The 23,428-nt window shown below is 43.0% G+C and overlaps 1 protein-coding gene across 3 annotated transcripts in view; it reads left to right on the top strand.

Moving 5' to 3' along the window:
• The window catches only part of LOC137546876 (mucin-3B-like), a 75,770-nt gene that overhangs the window by 37,460 nt on the left and 14,882 nt on the right, over positions 1 to 23,428 (top strand). For 2 of the 3 annotated variants that reach the window (XM_068269877.1, XM_068269859.1), the window contains exons 3-7: positions 2,727 to 2,813; positions 4,991 to 5,047; positions 11,212 to 11,280; positions 15,528 to 15,587; positions 20,688 to 20,714. In XM_068269877.1, coding sequence (XP_068125978.1) covers positions 2,727 to 2,813; positions 4,991 to 5,047; positions 11,212 to 11,280; positions 15,528 to 15,587; positions 20,688 to 20,714 — 300 coding nt within the window. The remainder of the gene's footprint in view (positions 1 to 2,726; positions 2,814 to 4,990; positions 5,048 to 11,211; positions 11,281 to 15,527; positions 15,588 to 20,687; positions 20,715 to 23,428) is intronic. The other variant, XM_068269870.1, reaches the window with a different exon arrangement.

Below are 23,428 nucleotides of genomic sequence, written 5' to 3'. Positions count from 1 at the left end.
CCTGGATTCCACCGCTGATGAAATCGCATGCGGATGCGATTCCGCATGCGTTTCTTGCCGCGAATTCGCATGCGAATTCGCATAGGTGAGGGTATATGCGATTTTAACCATGTCACTGCCTGTGTAAATTTACATTGGTACCTATGCGAATTCGCATGCGAATTCGCGGCAAAAAACGCATGGGAAAAACGCATGCGATTTCACTATTAAATACATTGTGTGCGATTCGCCTGCATTCCACACGCAGGCGAATTCTGCAGGGTTTTCCGTGCAGATTTTCTCTGCACAATAAAACGCTCCCGCAGACGCAGAAGTGGAAACAGGCCCATTCACTTATATTGTCTATGTGAATCCGCATACGCAAGACGCATGCGGATTCGCGATAGTGGAAACGGGGCCTAAAATGGAGGCTCTGATTAGCAGTTATGGGAAGCGGGGATCTTGGCCAGTGTATTGTGACCAAAAGGGTCTGAAGAAACAAAGACTGCCCATGGTATATAGATCAGTATCAGCTAATATGGCATATCCTGTGGGTAAATGCATTGCTGATCAAAGGTAATCCTCAATTTAAATACTTCTTCCATATTCTTAAAAAAAAACTGGCCTATATAAAAATATCATCCTATTTTGTTTGTTTGCCATTGTGGCCTGCATTATGTTGGCAGGGCTGAAAGGGCACTCAGATTTCAAGACATATGTGCACATTTGTGACAACCCCATTAGAGATTCTACTTTACTAAATTTTGAGCTAATAGAGGAGCCTATTTTAACTGGAGAGTTATTAACACAATGAGGCCTCATTCACACCTAAAATTGCAAACGCAAGTGTTTTGTGTTTTTGTGTGTCCCCCCCCTCTCGGCGCTCCACTGTGCGCTGCGTTTCTGGTAAAATCGCTTTCTAAGCGCTTTTCCAGAGCGGTTTTGTAATTCACTCCCTGACGCTAGTCAGTAAGTGAACTCTTTGGGCTGGTGCACACCGAGCGGCTTTTTCAGCGGATCCGCTTGGTCAATGTATCTCAATGGGGTGGTGCACACCAGAGCGGGAGGCATTTTGCAGAAACGAAAAATGCCTGGGTGAGGCATTTTTTGGATTTCGGATGCGTTTCTGCCTCAATGTTAAGTATAGGAAAAACGCAAACCGCTCTGAAAAACGCCTGTTCAGATCGGTTTTGCCGGCGTTTTTGTTACAGAAGCTGTTCAGTAACAGCTTTACTGTAACAATATATGAAATCTACTATACTGAAAACTGCAGCAGCAATCCGCAAAACGCTAGCAAAACGCCATAGAAAAATAAAAAAAAGCGTTTCAAAATCTGCTAGCATTTTGCGGATCTGCTAGCGGTTTTTGGTGTGCATCGGCCCTTTGACTCGGAAAATAATAAATACAATGCATTTATTCTTAAAAACGCAAATGCAATCGATGCACAAAGCGATTTTTTGAGCGTTTGCGTTTTTCCTATACCTTCCATTATAGCAAAAATGGTACAGGCACATGAACCTTCTCATAGAGATTCATTGCACAAGCGTTTTATGAGAGATTTTGAAAATTGCCTGCGCTTGAAAAAAGGGCAAAAACGTCCTTAGTGTGAACAAGCCCTTAATAAGACTCTGAAGTCTCTCAAAATACAGGTTATTCTTTTAAAAACCTCTTTAACATCAATGCCCTAACTGAAACGCTGAATCTCCGCGGCTGAACACTAAATAAATCCCCCAAACTCCTGGGGCAAAAATCCACAACTTTCTTGGGAGGCAGCGCTTTGGGCTTTAGTTCTGCCTCCATGCGCGTCAATCCGCGCGTATCTCCGCCTCTCCCCCGCCCCTCTCAGTGAAAAAAGACAGAGGGGTGGGAGGAGGCGGAGATCCGCGCAGATGGGCGTGTGTAGAGGCAGAGCTACAGCCCAAAACTCAGCCTCTATATGGAAGCACTCCCCACAATGTGCCCCAGGGAGTTTGGGGTGATTTGTGGAATGTTCAGCCACGAGGATGCGGCGTTTCAATGAGGGCATTGATATTAAAGAGGATTTTAAAATAGAAACAGGCATTTTGGGGGACTTCAGTGTCTCATTAAAGAATTTTCCAGGCCAGAAACTATTGTAAGATTTCATTTAGAGATATTGGTCCCTCAAGGTATCAATATCGAGTTGAAATTAATATAATTTATTGAAATTATTTATTAACATTCCGGGTCAGAGCTTTAATTTTAATAAAGTGCATTGCCCATTGTTCTTTTATACCGCCTTTTTCAAGAAAGTGAAATAAATATTTGTAGTTAAATACATCTTTAGTTCTTGTAGTTTTTATATTGGCCTTTTAGATGTCAGCATTGTCACTTTTCTATCAAACAAATACAGTATTGTGTTGCAATATACTGTGGTTTTAATAGTATATACTGTATACAGTAAAGCCTTGGATTGCAAGTAACTTGGTTTGCAAGCACTTTGCAATACAAGCAACATTTTTTTAAATGAAATTTTGGTTAGCAAGTAATGTCTCGCCATACAAGCACAGTGCATATGCATGTGTCACGTCATTAGAACTGAAGCAATGGTACCTGAACTGATTCCTATCAGAGAGGAATCAAACATTCTGCTACATCGGGTGGCGATCTATAAGTGTATGGCCAGCTCATGGCCAGTTGTTATATTGTAATTTTTGCATACCACCTCATTGACTGTAACCAAGAGATAAAAACAGGTAAAACTGAATTGGTCTTATATCATTCAACAGATCAGTCAACAGATCACTCAACACATCACCCAACTGCTAATGCTGCAACAACAGCACTCCCAAGTATTAAAACAACTGAGAGTCACCGTAAGTTTGTATTGCACCGATAAGATAATGATAACTAAGACTGACTACATCGTTTTTTACAGCTTTTAGGACAAGAGAAAATATATATTCTGTATTTATATATGAAAATAAAAGGTTTATTTTCCAATCATGTTAAGATGTTAAAAGAGTTCATGTAAAGCTCTGTTATAGCGCTGCAAGGATCAGTGGCTGCTAGGGTTAGTAATTCACTTGCTTGCCCATAAATCATTATAGGTCTTTAACTCCGCCCCTCCCCTTGGCACATCCGGCATGGCAGTTTTTGCCCAAAGTGTTTTGAAGTTTTGTTGTCACCCCCACCTGAGTTGCCGCAACCCACCCCTAAAAGGTGGCTACGGAGCTGGGGGCGGGACGTGACAACAATTCGGTCAGTTGAGGAAAGGTGGGCGTAAGTTTCTGATATATAATCATTGTAAGGTTTAACAACACCAGCACTTTAAGTGTGCAAATCAGGTAGTCAAATTGCATTGGAATGCAGTACTGCTCTCCTGAAAACTAAATACACTAGAAGTCAAAACACAACAGACATTGATACTGATAAGATGACATTGCTGAAAAGTTCAAAAGGTAATTGCTTCTGTTTTGTTGGGAGCTGAATGAACCAGATTTTACCTCACAGTGAAATGGCTGTTGTGTAAACTCCAGACTTAAAGGGGAACTGAAGGGAGAGGTATATGGAGGCTGTCATGTTTATTTCCTTTTAATCAATACCAGTTGCCTGGCAGCCCTGCTGGTCTATTTCTCTGCAGTAGTATCTTATTAAAACCAGAAACAAGCATGCAGCTAGTCTTGTCAGATCAGACTTATAAGTCTGAACCACTGAAACACCTGATCTGCTGCATCCTTGTTCAGGGGCTATGGCTAATAGTATTAGAGGCAGAGGATCAGCAGGGCTGCCAGGCAACTGGTATGGTCTAAAAGGAAATAAACATGACAGCCTCCATATACCTCTCTCTTTAGTTCCCCTTTAAAATGTAACCCCTAAAATGTAAAATAAGAATATGAGATTGCAGGAAAGGTTTTTTATTATCATTACTATTCCTCCCTCCCTCCCTCTCCTCAGGCCCCCCTTCCCGTAGCTGAGTCCCAGTGTGCCCGCTGCTTCTCCCACCATCGCTGCACCCACCTCCGTAACTGCGCCCAGGACAAAACACCCAGCTTGCTTGTACCTAGAAACAGGGCTGTCTGGGCACAAGGGTTTCGTGCGTTGCCTGCTGACAGTGCATCTACTGTCATAAAATTAGATTTGCTTTAATATTTCAGCTGCCCAAGTGATGGCTCATAGATTTTAGTGCAATAAAGTAACCATTTAGAAACAATTAAGCACTGTTACTATGGGAGAAGCATATGCCACAAGGCCATTTCTAGCATTTTTGTCACCACAGGCAAGAAGTCCTGTTTCACCTCCCCCCTTAAAAGCGCTTTACAAAAAACGCTGTGCCCACTCAAGCGCCGGGAGAAGAAAAAAAAAATCGCCCGCAAAAATCGTAAATCGCTGGGGTCAGTGATTTCAATTTTAGATGTAAACAAAGCCTCAACCCTTTCCACATGCAAATGTTCAAACAAATGCATTCACAGGAATTAATCATCCGGGCACCACTGCTATCCCTACAGCTAAGTTAAAAGCCGGTGTCTTAATTACTGTACATAAGAATGTATTTCCTTGCATAGTCACCTACAAACCGCAGAAGTACACAGGTATTTGTAGGTGCCCTAACTCTGGCCCTGTAACATGCATAGTGCAGACATGCAAACATTCATTGCACCAAACCTATCTAAAAGATTAGGAAAACATATCCTGACATCATCTCCTGGGACAGATAGTGCATCAAACTAAACTCACAAGGGAGCTAACAAAATATAGTAATGTCCACAAGGGTTTCGTGCCATGTACGATGACAGTGCATCTGCTGCTGTCATTGTGCATGGCAGAAAGCCATCATAGTGTGGACTAAGTCTAACACTTTTGGCCCTTCTCTGTACCCCTTCTTTTCCTAATAATTCATCAAGGTTAACAATTATGTACTCTCTCTCTCTCTCTCTCTCTCTCTCTCTCTCTCTCTCTCTCTCTCTCTCTCTCTCTCTCTCTCGTGTGTTTTTTAAGTGTAAGTAAGAATCTTTTGTGTTGCATTTGTTTAGAATTTGATTTTACTTTTTAGATGGTTCTTCAGATAAGAGCACATTCAAGTCGCCACTTGTAACACCGAAGGAAGAACGTATGTACAAATCTACCTAACATACTACAATTTCTGGTGATATAAGATGTTCTGTTCTAAAAGTCAGTAGTGCCTTAAGGGATCAGTCCTCAGCTGGATCTTACTTCTTTGTTCCCATTTAAAAGCCCTTATTCAATTTGCTTTTTCTCCAAAAAATTTTTTACTAGGTGATGTTTTCTCAACTTATCAATAAAATTTCGTTTAAAAGAGAAACAAAGTGAAATGAATATGGAGGCTGCTATATTTACTTGCTTTTAAACAATAGTAGTTTGGTACTTTTTCAGTTGCAGAATGCTGAAAATTTATTTTAATCTCCCTGGCAGTGCATTTCTGTCTGGATTTTATGAGTCTAAAAGCAGTAAATTTTTTTCAAGAATTTTAGGCCTCCAATTCTTAAAGGACATGTCCAGGAAGACTAAAAATAAAAAAAATCCACTTACCTGGGGCTTCCTCCAGCCCCTTGCAGCCGTCCTGTGCCCTCTGCTCCCCACTGGTGGCGCGAGGTCCTCTCTGGTACAAGAGGCCTACTTGCGCTCCAAGGTGCAGCTCATGTAGTCGCGCTGACGTCAGCAGGACTGTACTGCACAGGCACAGTACAATCCGAATGACGTCGGTCAAACTCCGTGAGCTGCACGCTGGAGCGCAACTAGATACCGATTTGGCAAGGTTCAGCTGCTTAGAATGGTAAGCCCAAGCTCAGTTCGGGCTGGTCAAAACCTTTTGTTTTCCTGGGTCCCGCGCACGATCAGAGCTGGTCAGTGGGACTTGATTTTGACTACTCTCTGTCTGCCACCTGCTCCGACGTCTGCCTGGATTTTGACTACTCTCTGCCTGCTGCCTGCACCGATGTGTGCCTGGATTATGACTACTCTCTGACAGAAGCGACAGGTTTTGGAATAGTCCATCTCTTCAGAGGGGACTCTCAGCAAGGCTTTTATTCTTTATAAAGATATTCCCTAAAAAGGATCTAAATAACAATGCTGGCCAGCTTCTCTGCTCGATACACAGTTTTTTGGCAGTTGGACAGAGCAACTGCCATTCACTAAGTGCTATTGAAAATAAGTAAATCCCTGAGAATCCCCCATGAAGAGATGGACTAGTCGAAAACCTGTCACTTCTGTCAGATTTCTACTAGCTACAGTAAGTGACAGCAACATAGGAGAAAAGTAATTTATGGCTCATTTTACTCTGGAAAAAAACATACTTCTTATTTGTATATGTTTGCACATATTTTAAATTTTACAATGTTTGCCATAGTGCCCCTTTAATCAATTGCTCTCAGTTATAACTGAAAAAACTTGATTTTGAAAGTAATGGTAATGTCCATGTTTTCCTATGGCTCAGTTCCCACTATACGAGTTTTAACTAAAGGCTTTTTCACGATGCACTGCTATGGAGCAACAGCATGCCAGCACGTACTAATGCATACCAACGCATTAAGTGTAAAAGGGCCCTAAAAGAAAAAAAAATACTATCAATAAAACTCCCAAATTAATTCATAAGAACTTGGATGCAGATAATACATATAACAGCCACTAATTACACATAGTTCTCAGGTAATGCAAATACCGGTAATAGTAATTGCCTGACCTGCATTTTAAGACCACTTTATCAGAGGCTCAGTAATGGTGGACAACAAGAACTTATTATTATATTAAAATATGTGTGAAAGCACCCAGATTGGAGAGTCACAATGAAGCAGTCCAAGAATTTATATTACCATCATGGAACTAAGTATCACCAGTCTGTTCAAAAATGTATAGCAACATTAGAATAACGAGAGGTAATATTCTATATATCTAATTGACAGTTGTGTAATGACAGTTGTGTAATGACGCAGTGCTGTGTGAGCATTAAAACTGCTGCCTATTGCCTAATGCGCTCATGGCATGGAAGGAAGATGGGAGGATGCATGTGCAGCACGCTGCGGGGGGCAGGTTGGTGCAGATTCTTTTTAAAGAATCAGGGAATTCTGGTACCACCTAACTCAAAGAAGTGCAGGGAAGACAGTCCAGACCTGCCTGCAGTGATGAGGAAGGCCATGTTCACTGCTTCTCCTGTTCCTTTCCTGTTGAAATAGAAGTGGGAGGGTGAGGAGTGGCACACCTTACCATTTCAGTTGGGTGCATAAGCATGGATGTAAAGCCACATCCTGTGTCAATCAGGCAGAGGAAAGGACTGGTTATCACACCGGCTTCTCAAAAGTGCATAACATAACTTTATTCTTCAATTCATGTGTCAAAACACCATAACGTCAGGTCAGGATTTACCTCACAGGAGCCTATAGGCACAGATCTCCTGGCACCTTAGATTTCACCCTCCATGAACCTACAAACCTCAGCTGAACTGCACTTTAAGTGTGCTGGCTGGCCCAGCTGCCACTTCTCCCTTAGGTCCGTTGTCCGTCATAGTTAGCTACAGGTGCCCCTTAGTATTAGGTAGCCAGAGGTACCCTCAGTATTAAGTAGCCAGAGGTGCCCCTGACTGAAGCAAGATCCTGTCAGTGGAATGCTGAGAGCTGGGTGAGTAACCTCTCATTTATGCCCTGCTCGAGACTATGCATAGGGTAGGAGGGAGGCACTAAGGGAGGGGATTGAGCTGCCTTTCCATCACCAGGTGCCTGTAGGCACGTGCCTACAGTGCCTTATGGTAAAGCTGGCCCTGCATAACGTTAATGGTGTTTTGACACATGAATGGAAGAATAAAGTTACTTAATGCTCTTTTGAGAAGTGTGCTAACCAGTCCTTTTGACTGCCTTCCTGTTAAAATACTGTTAACAACATTAATGTCCAAAAGTAATCTATATGCACTTTCCGGGGTAGTACACAAGGTTGACAGTCATTCAGCATGCATTATGTTATAAGACTGTTAGAAGGAGCGTCTTTTTGGCAATGAATGGCTGCCATATGCAACGCAAGGTTTCTTTAGTTCTTAACTCTGGTGGCTGTTTCACAGTTCCAGAAGTTTAGCATAGTGTGTCCTAGCTTCCCAGTGTCTGAATAGTATATCCCAACTTCCTAGTGTCCCCATAGTGTGTCACCTTTCCTAGTGTTCCTCATAGCATGTCCCAGCTTCCAAATGAATACATAGAGAATCCCAGTTTCCTATATTGTGTTCCAGTTTCCCAGTAAAGTCACCAGACTGCTTCTAAAACCATTAAGCAAAATATATGCCCTTCTACAGAACTTGGGCACTGCAACTGCCAGCATGTCATTATTAATAAACTACACGTTACAAGCATGCTATATATTTATTCACGGCAGTATCACTTGGAACTTATAGTTCCCCAGGGTATAATTCAGGCTCTGCACAAGGGCTGTTTTCACTGGGCTACACATTGGCTAAGTGGTCAAACCTCACCCAAGACACTATCTGCATGGAGTTTGTTAAGCCTAATGTGTATTGTAAAGTGTCTGATGTCCACAACAACCAATCTGATAACTCCAGTGGATGTTTAATGGACACTGACTGGCTGTCACAGGCAATTTAGGTCATCAGCCAGGAGTAATATGTTGTGTAGCCAGGGCCGGCCCTAGACTTTTTGCCGCCTGAGGAACAAATGATTGCAGCCGCCGCCCCCCCCCCCCCCCCCGTGGGGGGGACCACCGCCGCCGAGCTGGAGGGGTAGCGGGCGGGGGTATTGGGCCTAGCGGCGGGGAGGGGGGTCGGACCCCCCCCTCCCTTGCCTGGGTCCCCCGTCCTCCACTCCTCTCCAGCCTTAAATAGATAAGAAGCGCAACTCGTAAGAGGCAGTGGGCGGGGAGGACTCACCTCTTCCTCGCTCGATCCAGCGTGCGCTCCACTGACATCCCTTCCTGCAGCGCCGTCAGTGGAGCGCACGCTGGATCGAGCGAGGAAGAGGTGAGTCCTCCCCGCCCACTGCCTCTTACGAGTTGCACTTCTTATCTATTTAAGGCTGGAGGGGAGCGAAGGACGGGGGACCCAGGCGAGGGAGGGGGGGTCCGATACCCCCGTCCTGCCCGCTACCCCTCCAGCTGGGCGGCCGGCTCCCCGCACCCACCAATGGGCGGATGCCGCCCCTAGAAATTTGCCACCTGAGGCAAAAGTTTCACCCCGCCTCGAGCGGGCCGGCCCTGTGGGTTAATTCACCTAACAGCAGTAATATTAGCGTGCACACACAGCACATGGGAATATTACCCTTACTAACACCAGTAAGTACGCTATTAGCGCGACTCACGGTAATATGGTACAGTACTATGGTGCTGCGTGTAACCTAACGAGTGTTACCATGAGTTACGTGTTACTGTAGTAACGGTCATGCTACCTGAGTACCACAAATCTAGCTAATAACGTAAATATATTACTTACTGGCTCATCATCAGGCATGTTACACACAAGCTATTATGGCTTTTGAAGGCATAAGGGAATCATGTGCATGTGTATTGCTTTTTGCTCATGCAGAAAAGTACCATCAGATTTAATAAGGTATTAGAGGCACAGGATCAGCAGGATAGCCTGGAAATGTGCATTGTTTAAAGTGAACCTGAAGGGAAGAAAGGTGCCGATAGGGAAAATTTATCTTGGGAGGGGGAAGCTTCTGGATCCTAAAGAGGCTTTCCCCGTCCTCCTTAGCAGAGGCGATCCAGCTGTGGGACCCCCAAAAGTCTGCTTGTCAGCACTTATCGCCACTGCAAGCAGGGACTGTGCCATCAAACGTGTCATAGAACAGACCTGATCAGCTTGGTTATTTTGCCAGAGCATGAATAGGAAGCTTCTAGTGCACCTGCGCGCAGTGGTGAATGTCAGTGGTCTAACAATAGGGGCGGTAGCCCCTGCACCTGTGGGGCCATTTTGGGGGGCAGGAGGGGTCACAGCATGAGAGGAGAACATGGCCACACATCGGCGGGGAGGGGGGACGTTCCCTTCTCCCTCACCTTGTGCTCTTCCCTCAGCGATCCCTTCCAGCATCGAAATCAGTGGCAGCAGGTGGCCAACAAGAACACATACCTTCATGCGTTCCACACGCCAGAGGTTCCGCTCTCTAAGTGTCTGATGCTACTTCCTGTTTAAACCGAAAGTAGCGTGAGGCACTTAAAGATCGGACCTCCGCGGTGGATGGAGGTATGTGTTCCTCTCTTCCACCTGCTGCCACTGATTTCGATGCTGGAGGGGAGAGCCCGAGGTGAGGGAGGGGGAAGGACTGTCCCCCTCCCCTCCTATGTATGGCCATGGTCTCCCCTCATGCTGTGACCCCTCCTGCCCCCCAAAACAGCCCTGAGCGGGCTCGGGGGGGGCTTCCAAATGTTTGCAGAGGGGCCCGGTGATTTCTAGTTACGCCCCTCGTGAATGTTAGAATTGTTGACATTTGTTTGGGGGTGCCAGAGCTAGATTGGGCTAGCTATGGAGGCTGAAGGAAGCCTCATTAGGATTCAGAGGCTTCCTTCTTCTGAGGTAAGTTCTGTTATCTATCCAAACGAGGCTGTCAACCAGAATGCCCTGAAAAGAAATATAAGCCAAAACAGTTTTATCTGGTTGATGAAACAATGTTGATAAGATTTTAGTGCTCATCATGTCACATATCGGTTCCGGTATCTTTTAAAATGGACACAAGCTCTTACACAGAACACAAGGAAAAGCCTTTATTCCACATATAGTTGCTCAAGAAATGTATTTCTCTATGCTCTGCGTTTATTTTGCCAGATTAACCTGTTGCAGCTGTGAATACACCATATAAAAGGAAAACCAAGTTAAACTCCAGGTTTTTCCATAAAATGTAATGACGATTGTTTTCCATAATCGGACATATTGATGGTTCCTATTTTCTCTACAGGATCCATTTCCACATGCTGTCTGCCTTGCGATGAGTGGAAAGCAGCTTTTGTTCGGTAATTACGGATACCGGTCAAAAGTCGGACATGTCATAATAGCAATGCTATATATGATATGTCCAATGCAACAGACTCTGGGCACAAAGGTTTGGTGACAATGCATCTGCTCTCACTGTGCAAGGCAGAAATTCATCATAGTATGGACTGAGTCTAACAGATTGGCCCTTCTCTTTACCCTCTTAAGTTCTAATGATTCATGAAGATCCACAATTATGTATGTCTCTCGGGCATCTGTGTGTTTTATGTTTTTTATTTTCTCGTATAAATAAGAATATTTTGTGTTGCATTTGCTTAGAATTTGATTTTTCCTTTTAGATCATGGTACAGAAAGGCCTTCAGATAAGAGCACACACAAGTCGCCTCTTGTAACATCGGAAGAAGAAAGTATGTACAAAATGTACCTAACATAGTACGATTCTAGTGATATAAGATGTTCTGTTCTACAAGTCCTCAGTTGGATCTTACTTACTGTGTTCCCACTTAAAGAAAGTTTTTTTTCCTAGACAATATTTTCTCAATTTATCAATAAGATGTATTTTAAGCCACCAACAAGCAAGAAAATAATCTGAATAATTTTGACAGTACTGGCAAATAGATAGTTAGTTACCAATAAATTATAGCCTACAGTCCATCAATCATACCAAACCTACCTTGCAAGATACATGTGGTGGCTAATGAGTCCAATTGTTCATTAGATCCAATCAGGCAACAGATATAGGCCACAAGCTGTTTCAGGCAAAGATGCCCCTTTTCAAGCCAAAATTGTGCACTCACTAGTACTAAAACACCATCGCCTTTAAATAACATCTATGAACCAATCAGAATACAATACTTAAATTAAAAACAACCAATCAACATAAGTTACCTCTGCCGAGCGGCAGGGTCATGTGTGTATCAAGCAGTATAAAAGCTAGTAGTGGTGCGATTGATACAGATTAGATTTCAATTAGATTTTAGATATAGATATAAAAATATCTGTAATTTTCCTGATCTTCCACTGTACAAATCCAATTGTGTATGTAGCTTTTAGACTAGACTAGAAATTGTGAGGTATTCTAAAGTACAATTTAGGACTCATACACACTGTCAACTTCAGTGGAAGCAGGAAAAAAGGGCATATATGGCTAATAGACAAAAAGGGTGCACCATAGGCTGCAATGCAAAATATCGGCTATTGAGCACCAGAGAAGGAATTAGGGAGCCCAACAAATAGCAGCTTTTGTTTACAGGATAAGGTTAATGACAAATATCGTTTACAAATTCGTTTTGACTCTCTGTTTAACTTATTTTATCGTTTTTAAATTTCACTTTCAGGAGTGTGAGTAAATTTTCGTTTTCACTTATTTTATTGTTTTAAAATCGTTTTCATAAGTATAATGCTTAACTACATAACGACCGTGTCACGCCAAAGGGCGTGACCGCGGCGGCAGCCCCAAGACCGCCTAACACCGATTGGCATGAAGTCCTGGGACTAGGTTTTACAGGAGATCGCGCATGCAGATGCGTGCGCACCTCTTCTTGGAAGGTGGAGCTCTGCTCCACCTTCAGTCTCCCATCGGTGATCGCCGCTCGCAGATTGTTAGACGGCGAAACGTCTATTTAGGTAGTACAGCGCTGCGATCTACAGCAGCGCTGTACCGGGGAAATCCATGGGACACAGGAGCGATTGAGCAGTAAGCCGATCGCTGTGATAGGCAGACGGGGGGGGGGGGGGAATTAAAATAATTTAAAAAATAAGGAAATTTAGTAAAAAATAAAGACAAATATTTATTTATAAATAAACATCGAAGGGGGGGGGGAGGGGGATTTGACCCCACCAACAGAGAGCTCTGTTGATGGGGAGAAAAGAAGGGGGGGGGGGGGAATCACTTGTGCTAGGAAAAAATAGTCTGGTCAGTAGGGGGGTTTAACACCATGGTCCTCAAGCGGTTAAACATCGTTTTCACGCTTATTGTATTACAAATGTATAGCTTTTGGTATTAACCTTGTTTTCAGAATTATAATGCGTAAATTATAGTTTTCAGATTTATTATCTTACTAATATATAACTTTTAATATTACCATTATTTTAAGATTTTTAATGCGTACGTGATTGTAAGGCTATTTATTCTATTCCAAATTTATAACTTTTACTATTTAAAATATTTTAATGTGCACTTGATTGTAAGGCTATTTATTGTATTAAAAATATATATAAATTATTCTATTCATGTTATTTGAAGTGAAGTATTTTACGGTATGAAATATATTATTGTTTCTATGTGTGTAAAGGTGTTTGTGCAGTGGGGATAGTTAGGATTAGGCACCACCAGGGGCTGGTTAGGGATAGGCACCACCAGGGGGATGGTTAGGTTTAGGCATCACCAGGGGATTGGTTAGGGTTAGGCACCACCAAGTGGGTGGTTAGGGTTAGGCACCACCGGGGGTGGTGGTTAGGCACCACCAGGGGGTTTTTAGGGTTAGGCACCACCAGGGGGGTTTTAGGATTAGGCACCACCAGGGGGGTTTTAAGGTTAGGCACCACCAGGGGGGGGATCTAGGGGTTAGGGATAGATACAGGTAGGGTTCTGTGTGAGAGTAGGGTTAGGTATAGTTCCAGTACACTATTTGTAATATTCAATTTATTAAACTATGCTTAATACCACCTAGGGGTTAGGGATAGGTATAAGGAGAGCTCTGTGTGAGAGTACAGTTAGGTATAGTTGCAGTAAAATACCTGTAATATCTACAATTGTATTACTATGCTTCATACAAGTGTAAATAGCGGTTTTTGTGATAGATGGTAGTTTGCCATTTCATTACCGTTGATTCAACATATTCAGCACTTGATTTTTGTTTATAATATAGAATCGAAAAATATTGTTTTATATAAAAACTTATAATTTCGTCTATATCCCGCATCCTTTTTTTTCCAGATGCCCTTCTTGCATGTACGCAATGTCAGTTGCCTAAAACAAGTCATTCATGACCATTTCAGGAGTATGTGCAAAATTTGTAATAATTAAAGATGGTCAATGAGATTCAGCTTGAAAATAAACAAATAAAATCCTGCCAAAATGCAACCTAATTGTTCCTTTTTCAAGCTGCATTAATTTGCATGCAGAATTTGCATAATCCTGTATCAACTCGGAATTATTTGTGTTTCATTGATTATCCCTATTATGGTCGTTCCCTGACACGCTCCAACTGCTTGTTAGAAACCAATGATCTCATGGGTAGCAGGAAAAAAGGACGCAGGACGAGGGTGGACGAAAATGGCGCCGCCATAGACTTTAATGCAATTATCGTTAATATGGCGAAAAAAGCAGAAAAAAGCGTGCAGCGAAAAATATCGTTAACTACATTAGAACATTATAGTTTTTGAAGTAATTATCATTTTAGAAGCTTGCAACGTTATAGTTTTTGTCATATTATTTTGTTTATATGTACAGATTTTACGTTCTCAAAAATATTATCGTTTCTATGTGTAAAAGGATGTTTCTGCAGAGGGAGTGGTTAAGGTTAGGCAACACCAGGGGGAGTGGTTAGGGTTAGGCACTACCTGGGCGGTGGTTAGTCTTAGGCAACACCAGGGGTGATGGTTAGGGTTAAGCACCACCAGGGGGGGGGGTTAAGGGTTAGGCACCACAGTGGGGGTTAGGGTTAGGCACCACCGGAGGTAGGGAGGTAAATAGGGTTAGGCACCACCGGGGGGTTAATTAGGGTTAGGCACCACTGGGAGGGGGGTAATTAGAGTTAGGCGCCACCAGGGGAGTGGTTCGTTTTAGACACCACCATGGGAGGGTTCTGTGTGAGAGTAGCCGTATTGTTGAATTACGTAACGATTTTTAATGTTACTATCTTTTCATTAAAATTCCCCGTCTGTAAATACAATGGTATTTATCGTTAACCAAGTTTGACAATGATGTTTTTCGTTATCAGATTTCGTTATCCACCTGCACCATTTCGGTGCCAAGTCTATTTTTCACTGCGCCCTTTTTTCTCGCACGCATCTCATGTTACTTTCCACCATAAATGTCAGCAATTCCTCACAAACAATATGTTGCCAATGAGGGATCTGCCAGGTAACCAACTTTGTGATATAAACCTCCACATCTCTCCTGTGCTGCCTACCTTACCCATCTACAGAATACCCAGATAGCTAATGATAACCCAGAGCCGCTAGGAAAGGGTAAGAGGCTTAAAGAGTCCTCAAAAAGCAAAGCTAAATATAACTTTGCCAGAAGGTATTTGCGATAATTCAGCTTTAAGTGAGGTTTCCCATCAAGCATCACTCCTGAATATGCAGATCATCTCTTTATGGCCCCTGAAAGCCAGACACACATCCAGAACCACTGCTTATAAATTTAACAATTCTTTTTAAACTATTGGTCAGCAATTATCAGTTTATGCAACTTGAGTTGAGACTAAAGAATGTTCATCTCACAGTATTTGGCATAAATGACCTAGTTTATGTTAAGGAGATCACTTATTTCAAAATATTTTTCATTGAAATGCTGCTTATTGCTTTCTGGCTATCATGTTTATTTGTGCGTATAGATTTATATGCTATGTGAAAAGGTTTTGTACATTGTTAGATGGATCTGTTTGTAACAAGATAGTATTTATGGTGTAATCTATGTTTTCCCAAGCAGCTACAAGTAAACAGCACAGCAGCTCTTCTTCACCCACATCGGGGTTCACAACTAGCGGTGAGTATGATGCAGGTTCTCAAAAATACCATACCTACCAGAAAAAATGACTTTGCTGATATACTGCTTATTGGGAGTTGGCAGGCCACTCCTCATGTACCGAATGCTAATGTAACCCCCAGCCTAATTCTAAACTCTCCTTCTAGTTCTACCCAGTGCTGATTATTTACAGACAAAAAAAAATAAAATAGGTGTGGCCATGGAAGTCTGGGTGGAGCTAGCTGTAATGTACAAGTGTAACTTAAAGGCAGTGGATCCAAGTTTCCTCCCAAATCAGAAATGAGAATAATCCTAGACTAGATATGAGAGAGGGTGCACCATAGCATAGGTACAAGCACTGACATAAGACAGCAGTGTGAAAATAGTGGTACCTAACAAAAAATAGTATTTCCGATTACCCTCAACCAGCTTGTCAATTGTAGGTAGAGAGGGATGCCAAAAGCTGGTATCTTAAAAAAAAAGGTAGCCATAGCTAGGATAATTAATTGCTCAATTAAAGCATGCTCAAGCCCCCAACTGTCCCGAATCCTGCGGGACTGTCCCAATTTGGGGGGGCTATCCCGTTATAGCCCCCCAGTGTCCCGGTCGGCTGGGCAGAGAGGGGGGGAAAATGATCGAGGCGCCAGCCGCGCCAATGCGGTATGCGGGATAGGTGGCTGCCATTACATTCCTCCCTCCCTTCCTCCTAATGTGCCCCCTAGTGCTCCCCTGCTTGCAGAGTAAAGTGCGCAGCGGAGCGGGCTGTCATCTAATCTTACTACTGATCCTCGCGTACCGGCATCTGGCTTCACTCTACTTCCTGTGACGTCACAGGAAGCAGAGAAGAGCAAGATGACGGTACGTGAGGATGGACGGTAAGATGACAGCCCACTCCACTGCGCACTTTACTCTGCAAGCAGGGGGACACTGGGGGGCACATTAGGACAGGGACGGATCTAGGGGGGGGCAGGCGGGTCTCTTGCCCCAGGCGCAGTTTGTTGAATTCTTAAAAAGGCGGCAAAATGTATTGCAGTTTAGGAGCCAAAACCTGACCTTTAGGCGCCAAAACCTGACCTTGCCCCAGGAGCAACTTTGTCTAGATCCGTCCCTGCATTAGGAGGAAGGGAGGGTGGAATGTAATGCCGACCCGCATCCCACATCGGCGCGGCTGGCGCCTCGATCATTTTGTTTTCGCCTCCTCCCCACCCACAGGCATCCTCACCCTCCTCCCCACATTAGTTATTTAGGGAATAATAATTTTAAAAAAAGTTACTTAACGTGTTTTAGTTCCTGGACGTAGTTTCTACGTCCAGGAACCATGTGCGCTCCCGCGGCCGATTGCACGCGCGCTCCCGGCCCACGGTTCGTTAGCCAGGCAATCAGTGAATCGGGCTATGGTGCCCGATCACTGATTCCTCTCCCCCGCTGAAAAAGCGACAGCTTCTCTCGGAAGCTGCGCTTTTTCTGGGTGTAGCGTCCCCCATGCGTCCCTCTAAGCGTATGTTACGCTTAGAGTGACGTCATGTAAACAAACTCATGTGGCCAAAAAGTAAAACTACAACTAAAAGTAAAAAAAAAATTAAATTTAAACACACATTTACATTATAAATCTCTTGTTTACATCACACCCTCCCAAAACTACCCAAATAAAATGTTTAATATAAAAAAACAAAAAACATTACAATAAAAAAAAAACATGTAAATATTTACCTAAGGGTCTAAACTTTTTAAATATCAATGTAAAGATGAAATATTTCTATATTTTTTTTTTATTTTAAACTTGTAAATAGTGATAGATGCAAAACGGAAAAAATGCACCTTTATTTCCAAATAAAATTTTGTCGCCATACATTGTGATAGGGAAATAAATTTAACGGTGTAATAACCGGGACATATAGGCAAATACAATACATGAGTTTTAATTATGGAGGCATGTATTATTTTAAAACTATAATGGCTGAAAACTGAGAAATAATGATTTTTTTCCGTTTTTTTTCTTATTCTTCCCGTTAAAATGCATTTACAGTAAAGTGGCTCTTAGCAAAATGTACCCCCCCAAAGAAAGCCTAATTGGTGGCGGAAAAAACAAGATATAGATCAGTTCATTCTGATAAGTAGTGATAAAAATATAGGCTAATGAATGGGAGGTGAACATTTCTCAAGTGAAAACGACGGAACGCGAATGGGTTAAAAAAATCTTGTTAGTTAGTGTGACTAGGGTGTGTGTTGGGGGTGTGGTTAGGGGTGTGGCCTGTGGCCTGCTTTCTGATGGGAAAAATGTTGGGAGGTATGCTGATGCTGCACTTCTGCATTGTTTTGAATGCCAGTCAGGACAGTAAAGAAACAGTTTCATGCTACCTGTGTCCCCCTTTTGCAGAGTCTTCCATTATATGGCCTTACCTGTTCCCAATCGATGTCTCTGTGCATCCTCGTCTCCAGTAAGCCACTCCCTGCCTGCTGCTCTCTGCATGTCCTGTGTAATCATGCGACATGCAGGACAACAGGAAGTGGTGAGCAGCCGGCTGGTGGCGAGGCTGCATGGAGACATCGATTGGGAGCAGGTATGACCGCATCACTGAAGCCCCTGCAACAGGAGGACACAGGAGAGGGGCCCATGGCGAGGGAGGGAGGGAGGGAGGAATGATGTCAGTCCCCCTTTGCAACTCCTTAACACATTGCCCAGCCGCTGCCACTGCAAATCAGCCTGGGTGTCACCCTCCTCCATGTGACACCTTGACACTTTCCCCTAGTTACGCTACTGCTTCTACCCAACATCTAACCCTGATACGCCCTGTTTTTTCTGCCTACAGCTGAGGGCCAATGCACACAAGCGTCCCCCAGTGATTTGCTCAAATTCTTTTCTTCTATCAAACAAAAAAAAAAGGCAACTTTCAGTGGTGCTTCGAGTCATTCATAATTTTTTATCCATGCAGTGGGACATGGAAAATGCAGCACTTAGGTGATCCTATAAGCTACAAATAGCTTCCAGACATAAATGAGATGACAGGAAAAATCAGGATTGAGCGCATTGTTTGCTCACACGATGGTGAATGATGGTACCAGCACTGACCATGCATTTGAGTAGACAGAGTGAACCAGTGAGCCAGACCATTTGTTAACTGTTTCCCCCACAATGCTTACATTAACCTCCCTCCCCCAAGTGCCTGACTTTAATGCAAGCTGTTTCCAAACCCTAACTCTAACCTATACCTTCAAAAAATACCTAATCACAACTTACACTTTCTCCCAATTGTAAGCCTTATCTACACGGTACAATTTTCTGTCAGATCAGATCTGTTAGACGAATCTATTAGATAATTTCCAACAGGTCCATTCGGATTGTGATAGATTTTGCAATAGATTTTGGGTACTTATCAATGCAAAATCTATTGCAAAATTCTGAAACAATTTGGACATCTACTCACGATGCAATTTCTTATCAAATCAACGGTGGATCTGATGGAAAATTGCATCGTGTAGATGAGGCTTTAGTCCTTACATGCAAATTCCAAGCAATACCTTACACTTACTTTCTCCAAAGCCTAAACCTAACCTAAACCCTCCAACAATGGACAAAAAGTAGGGATAATAAAAATTGCACCCTGCAGAAAGAAAACACAGAGACAACAGGAGCCTAAATGGTGCAGTACGTCACAGTACCAAAAGTATGTAAAATATGCGGCTGAATTATACTCACAAGGGTGGGTTGCAGAAGGGCAACCGACGATAGAAGCAGGTGGAGATGTATAACCCCGACTCCACTGGGGTGACCAGACAAAGCTGGTGATGGTCGCACTCCTGATAAAAACCTCAAATGACCTAAATTGGTCAAAGAGAGTTGATCCCTCTCCAAAAGGAGGGTTAAGGCACAGGATAAAGGGGAAAGAGGCGCCCAGAGAAGATAAAATGCATTAAAAACAAATAAAATGAAAAAAGTGAGGTGGCTTACCTCAATGAAGACAAATTCACGTATTAATAGAATTTTATTGCACTGGCAACACGTTTCTTGGGTGCATACCCACTTCCTCAGGCCAAATAGTAGTACCTAATAGTGCTTGTAGCCACAAATAAGGCACCTTGTTTGTGGCTACAAGTACTATTAGGCACTACTATTTCTCCTTTAAACAGTGTCCAAAACTCTAATCAACTGTACAATAATCTATTGTTACTCCAACCTTACCTGATAACTTCCCTAGCTCTACTTAGTAAACCTAGCCTGCTCCTAATGCAGACCAAGGGCTTAATGCTAACCATCCTTGACCATTTGTAACCTGATCAATTACCAATACTTACCTTCTGGAAAGGAGTCCCAAATTATAAATAATTTATTTGGTGCACTTTTATACACAGAAAAATAGTGGAAACTGCTGTTTCATCTATCAGTGGCCACTTAAAGTGTTTTTTGTTTCCCCCCATTGGCTGCAGTGCCTTTCAGTTTTGTGAAATAATATTTTTGTGAAACCTTTCAGTCTTCATAAAAATATAACTATTTGGGGCAGCCATCTTTTTGGTTGAAAGCTGGTGACAGGGAGCATGAGACACAGTTCCAACTGTCTTGTGTCCTGATCACCCCTCCCAGCTGCGTGCGCTAGGCTTCAAATCTCAAATTCAAAATAAAGAAAATAAAAAAAGAAATTACACCAAAACAGCAGAACGAGAACAACAACATCAGAAATCCCATCATGCTTTACACAGCATCAGGGGAAACATGCCCGGGCAGATTTCTTCTGTGCAGCTCAAAATGAGGCTTGGGTAAGAAAAATAAAGTTCTCATGCTGTGAAACGGTTAAAGAAACACCAAGTCTTTTCAGTGCGGCTGAGTAGATTTTTAGTCTGGAGGTTCACTTTAAGCCACTGTCAGCCTTTTATTGTCTTATGTGGATTCACAGGGAAAACACATTTGTATGTGATTGCGCCCACCTCCCTCCCAGGAGATGTATCTCCAACTCCTCCCCTTGGTGGTGACAGTGGTAACTTTGTGGCCCTCACCTCACATTTAGGGTCATTTCCTGGAGTTCCAGAAAATTATTTTGTAGTTATTCAATTCATAAAGCTTCACATATTTTTTTGTGCCTCCAACAGTTTTCCAAGCGTTACAGTCATGTTTTTCTCTTTGTACAGGCGCTGTTACTGAAAAAGATTCTACAGGTAAGCCAAGATCATTCCCAATTTTTGTATTATTATTATTTAATTTTAATCTTTTGATAAAATCCAGCAGCTACATATTATAACAGTTATGACTGGGTTCCTAGTTGGAGTCACAGCCAGGGCACTATCTGCACAGAGATTGTATGTTATCCCCGTGTGTGCGTGGGTTTTCTCCAGGCACTCCAGTTTCTTCCCACATCTGTGATGATTTGCTCAGCTGCCTGTGCAGGCAGCCATCCTTTTGACCATTGTGTAGGTTTGCATGCTGCAGGACTCTGGAAAGAACAGCTTCTGTCAGTTTTGCAGCTTGTGCTTGCAGAGGAATTTGCATACGTTGTCATGCAAATTGCCTGGCCACATTCATTGGAGGCGTGTACTATAAGTACTATGTCTTTCCCACAATGCTTCGCTGTTCATAAGGATTTCGTCCTATGTAACACTCCTGGTGGGGTGTCAGCCTTGCTCTCTGTTTGAACATCAGCTTAGAGTGATTCCTAAGTCTGCGCTAGGCAGATTTCCCTAGTGCTGTTAGGATTGTATTATCTGTATTGCCTGTTCTGTCTTGTCTTGCCTGTTTGCCATTGTCCTGTCCCTTGGTGGTTGACAGGAAATGGTTCTGATCTCTGTTCTTGGAGTATAGCTGGTGCAGCGGTTGCTACCAGCTATCTCTTCTGTTCTGTCTCCTGGGATCGCACTAGCTACTTTTTGCTAGCGCTGGGGATCCTTCTGTTCTGTTTCCTGGGATCGCGCTAGCTACTTTTCGCTAGCGCTGGGGATCCTTCTGTTCTGTCTTCTGGGATCGCGCTGGCCACTTTTCGCTGGCGCTGGGGATCCTTCTGTTCTGCTACTCTGTACTTGGATCGCGCTAGCCACTTTTCGCTAGTGCTGTGGATCCTATCTCTCGCTTGTCCCTGTTTTTCGTGTGTCTGTCTGCTACGCTTGCTGGAGGCTCGGTGAGGTAACCGTTAAGCAAGCGCTCGCGTCCTCTGTTTCATGTTTGTCTGTTAATGGTTAGTTAGGCGTGCTTGTCTCTATTGTGCTTATCACGTGGAGACCGCGCATAACCGCGTGCACTGTTGCGAATGAGTGCGGTGTTCGCGGTTAGCTAGCATTTGTTATTTTCCGTATCTCCTCATTGTATTATTTGCTGTGCCTTTGCTAACCTCGTATTCTGTTCTGATCTGCCTTGTGTCTTGTCTGGCGATCGCACCTCTGGCGATCGCGTTCCTATTTCATATCTGCTGTTGTGTGTGTGTGCGGTTGCGGGGTGGCGACTGGATTGGCACACACACATACAACCTGTCCCTTTGCTCATTCTCATTCGCAATCGCCTCTCTTGCGATTGCGTTCTGCGTTTTGTACAATTCCTGTCTGGCATTTGTGGAGGTACAGAGGATTGGTTCCTCTGCACTCCCCAGCGCCATCTGCCGACAGGAATTTTCCCTCTACGGGTGCGTAGCACCTTTTGCTGGGTTCCTGCAAATTATACGCTTGTGGAGGATTTCCGCCGTGTCAGCGCACGCGTTGTGCGCTGATCACGGGGAAAGTTCCACAATCGTTACAACATCCCAAAAACATACAGAATATAACTGGCTTCCCCCTAAAATTGACCTTAGACTACAATGGACAAATGACTATGGCAGGGATTGGACTGTGAGTTCCTCTGAGGGACACTACTGACAAGACTATATACTCTAAAATGCTATGGAAGAAGTCAGCATTATATAAGAATCATAAATAATAATAATCAGGAGAATTTGTGAAGTGCATATTTTTGTGTACAATCGCTGTTATTACTATTCATTCATATGGTGACAACAAACTGTGAATTATTTTTTACAACAATAAAACATGAACAAATTGAAATTAAACTCAGTTGTAAAGAACATTCGGTTTTGTAAATGTAAAGATAAGATAGGATATACCGGTATATAGAAATATCAAGATAGAGATTGAAAGCCCTGCCTTATCAGTAGTCCCATGCATAAATGTATAATCAACAAAGAATCAAGCAATTCTAGAATGCTACCAATCATCCTTCATGCAACTGATATAGCAGACTGGACACCGTTACATACAATTGTTAGATCATTTTTATTTGACTAGTTGTTAGAACATTATTATTTGATGTATTTTGCACAGAACATTACAGAGTACATCAATCAGCATTGAACAGCGACACTAGTGGTTGTTCAGGATTCATACACTATCTAATGTCCTTACTCCTGTCTATACTGGCAGGGGAGAACAGAGGAGAACTAGCACAAAACTCTACTGCTGTAATTTGCTGATTTTCTTATACTTTGGTATGACTTGTCTTATTCTTTTGCTTTGACTCCCATCTTCATATTGTCTGCTGCAATCTATCAGTTCATATCTATTTACCCTAGTTATTCTCTTACTACCACCTTTAACATACACCAGATACATTCTGATAATTTACATTACATCCTTTAAGTTTGTCACATACAACATTTTTCACTCATACATAAACTGCCCTGCCGCCAAAATGATCAATAAAGTTTTTACCACCGTTATTCTGTCTGCCATTTTGTTTAAAATCCTTACCCTAGATCACTTCATTCACATTTACATCACTCCTTCTCTCCTACCATCTTCTCTTCTCTCTAGCCAGGGCCGGGCCGAGGCAGAGGCGAGGGAGGCTCCAGCCTCAGTTTGCAGTGTAGGAGGGGGCACACAACTCACTCAGCTAT

Source organism: Hyperolius riggenbachi, chromosome 1, assembly GCF_040937935.1.
Source record: "Hyperolius riggenbachi isolate aHypRig1 chromosome 1, aHypRig1.pri, whole genome shotgun sequence".
Taxonomy (NCBI): Eukaryota; Metazoa; Chordata; class Amphibia; order Anura; family Hyperoliidae; genus Hyperolius; species Hyperolius riggenbachi.
Note: the sequence above shows the minus strand (reverse complement) of the source record. Positions and strands in the feature narration are given on the sequence as shown.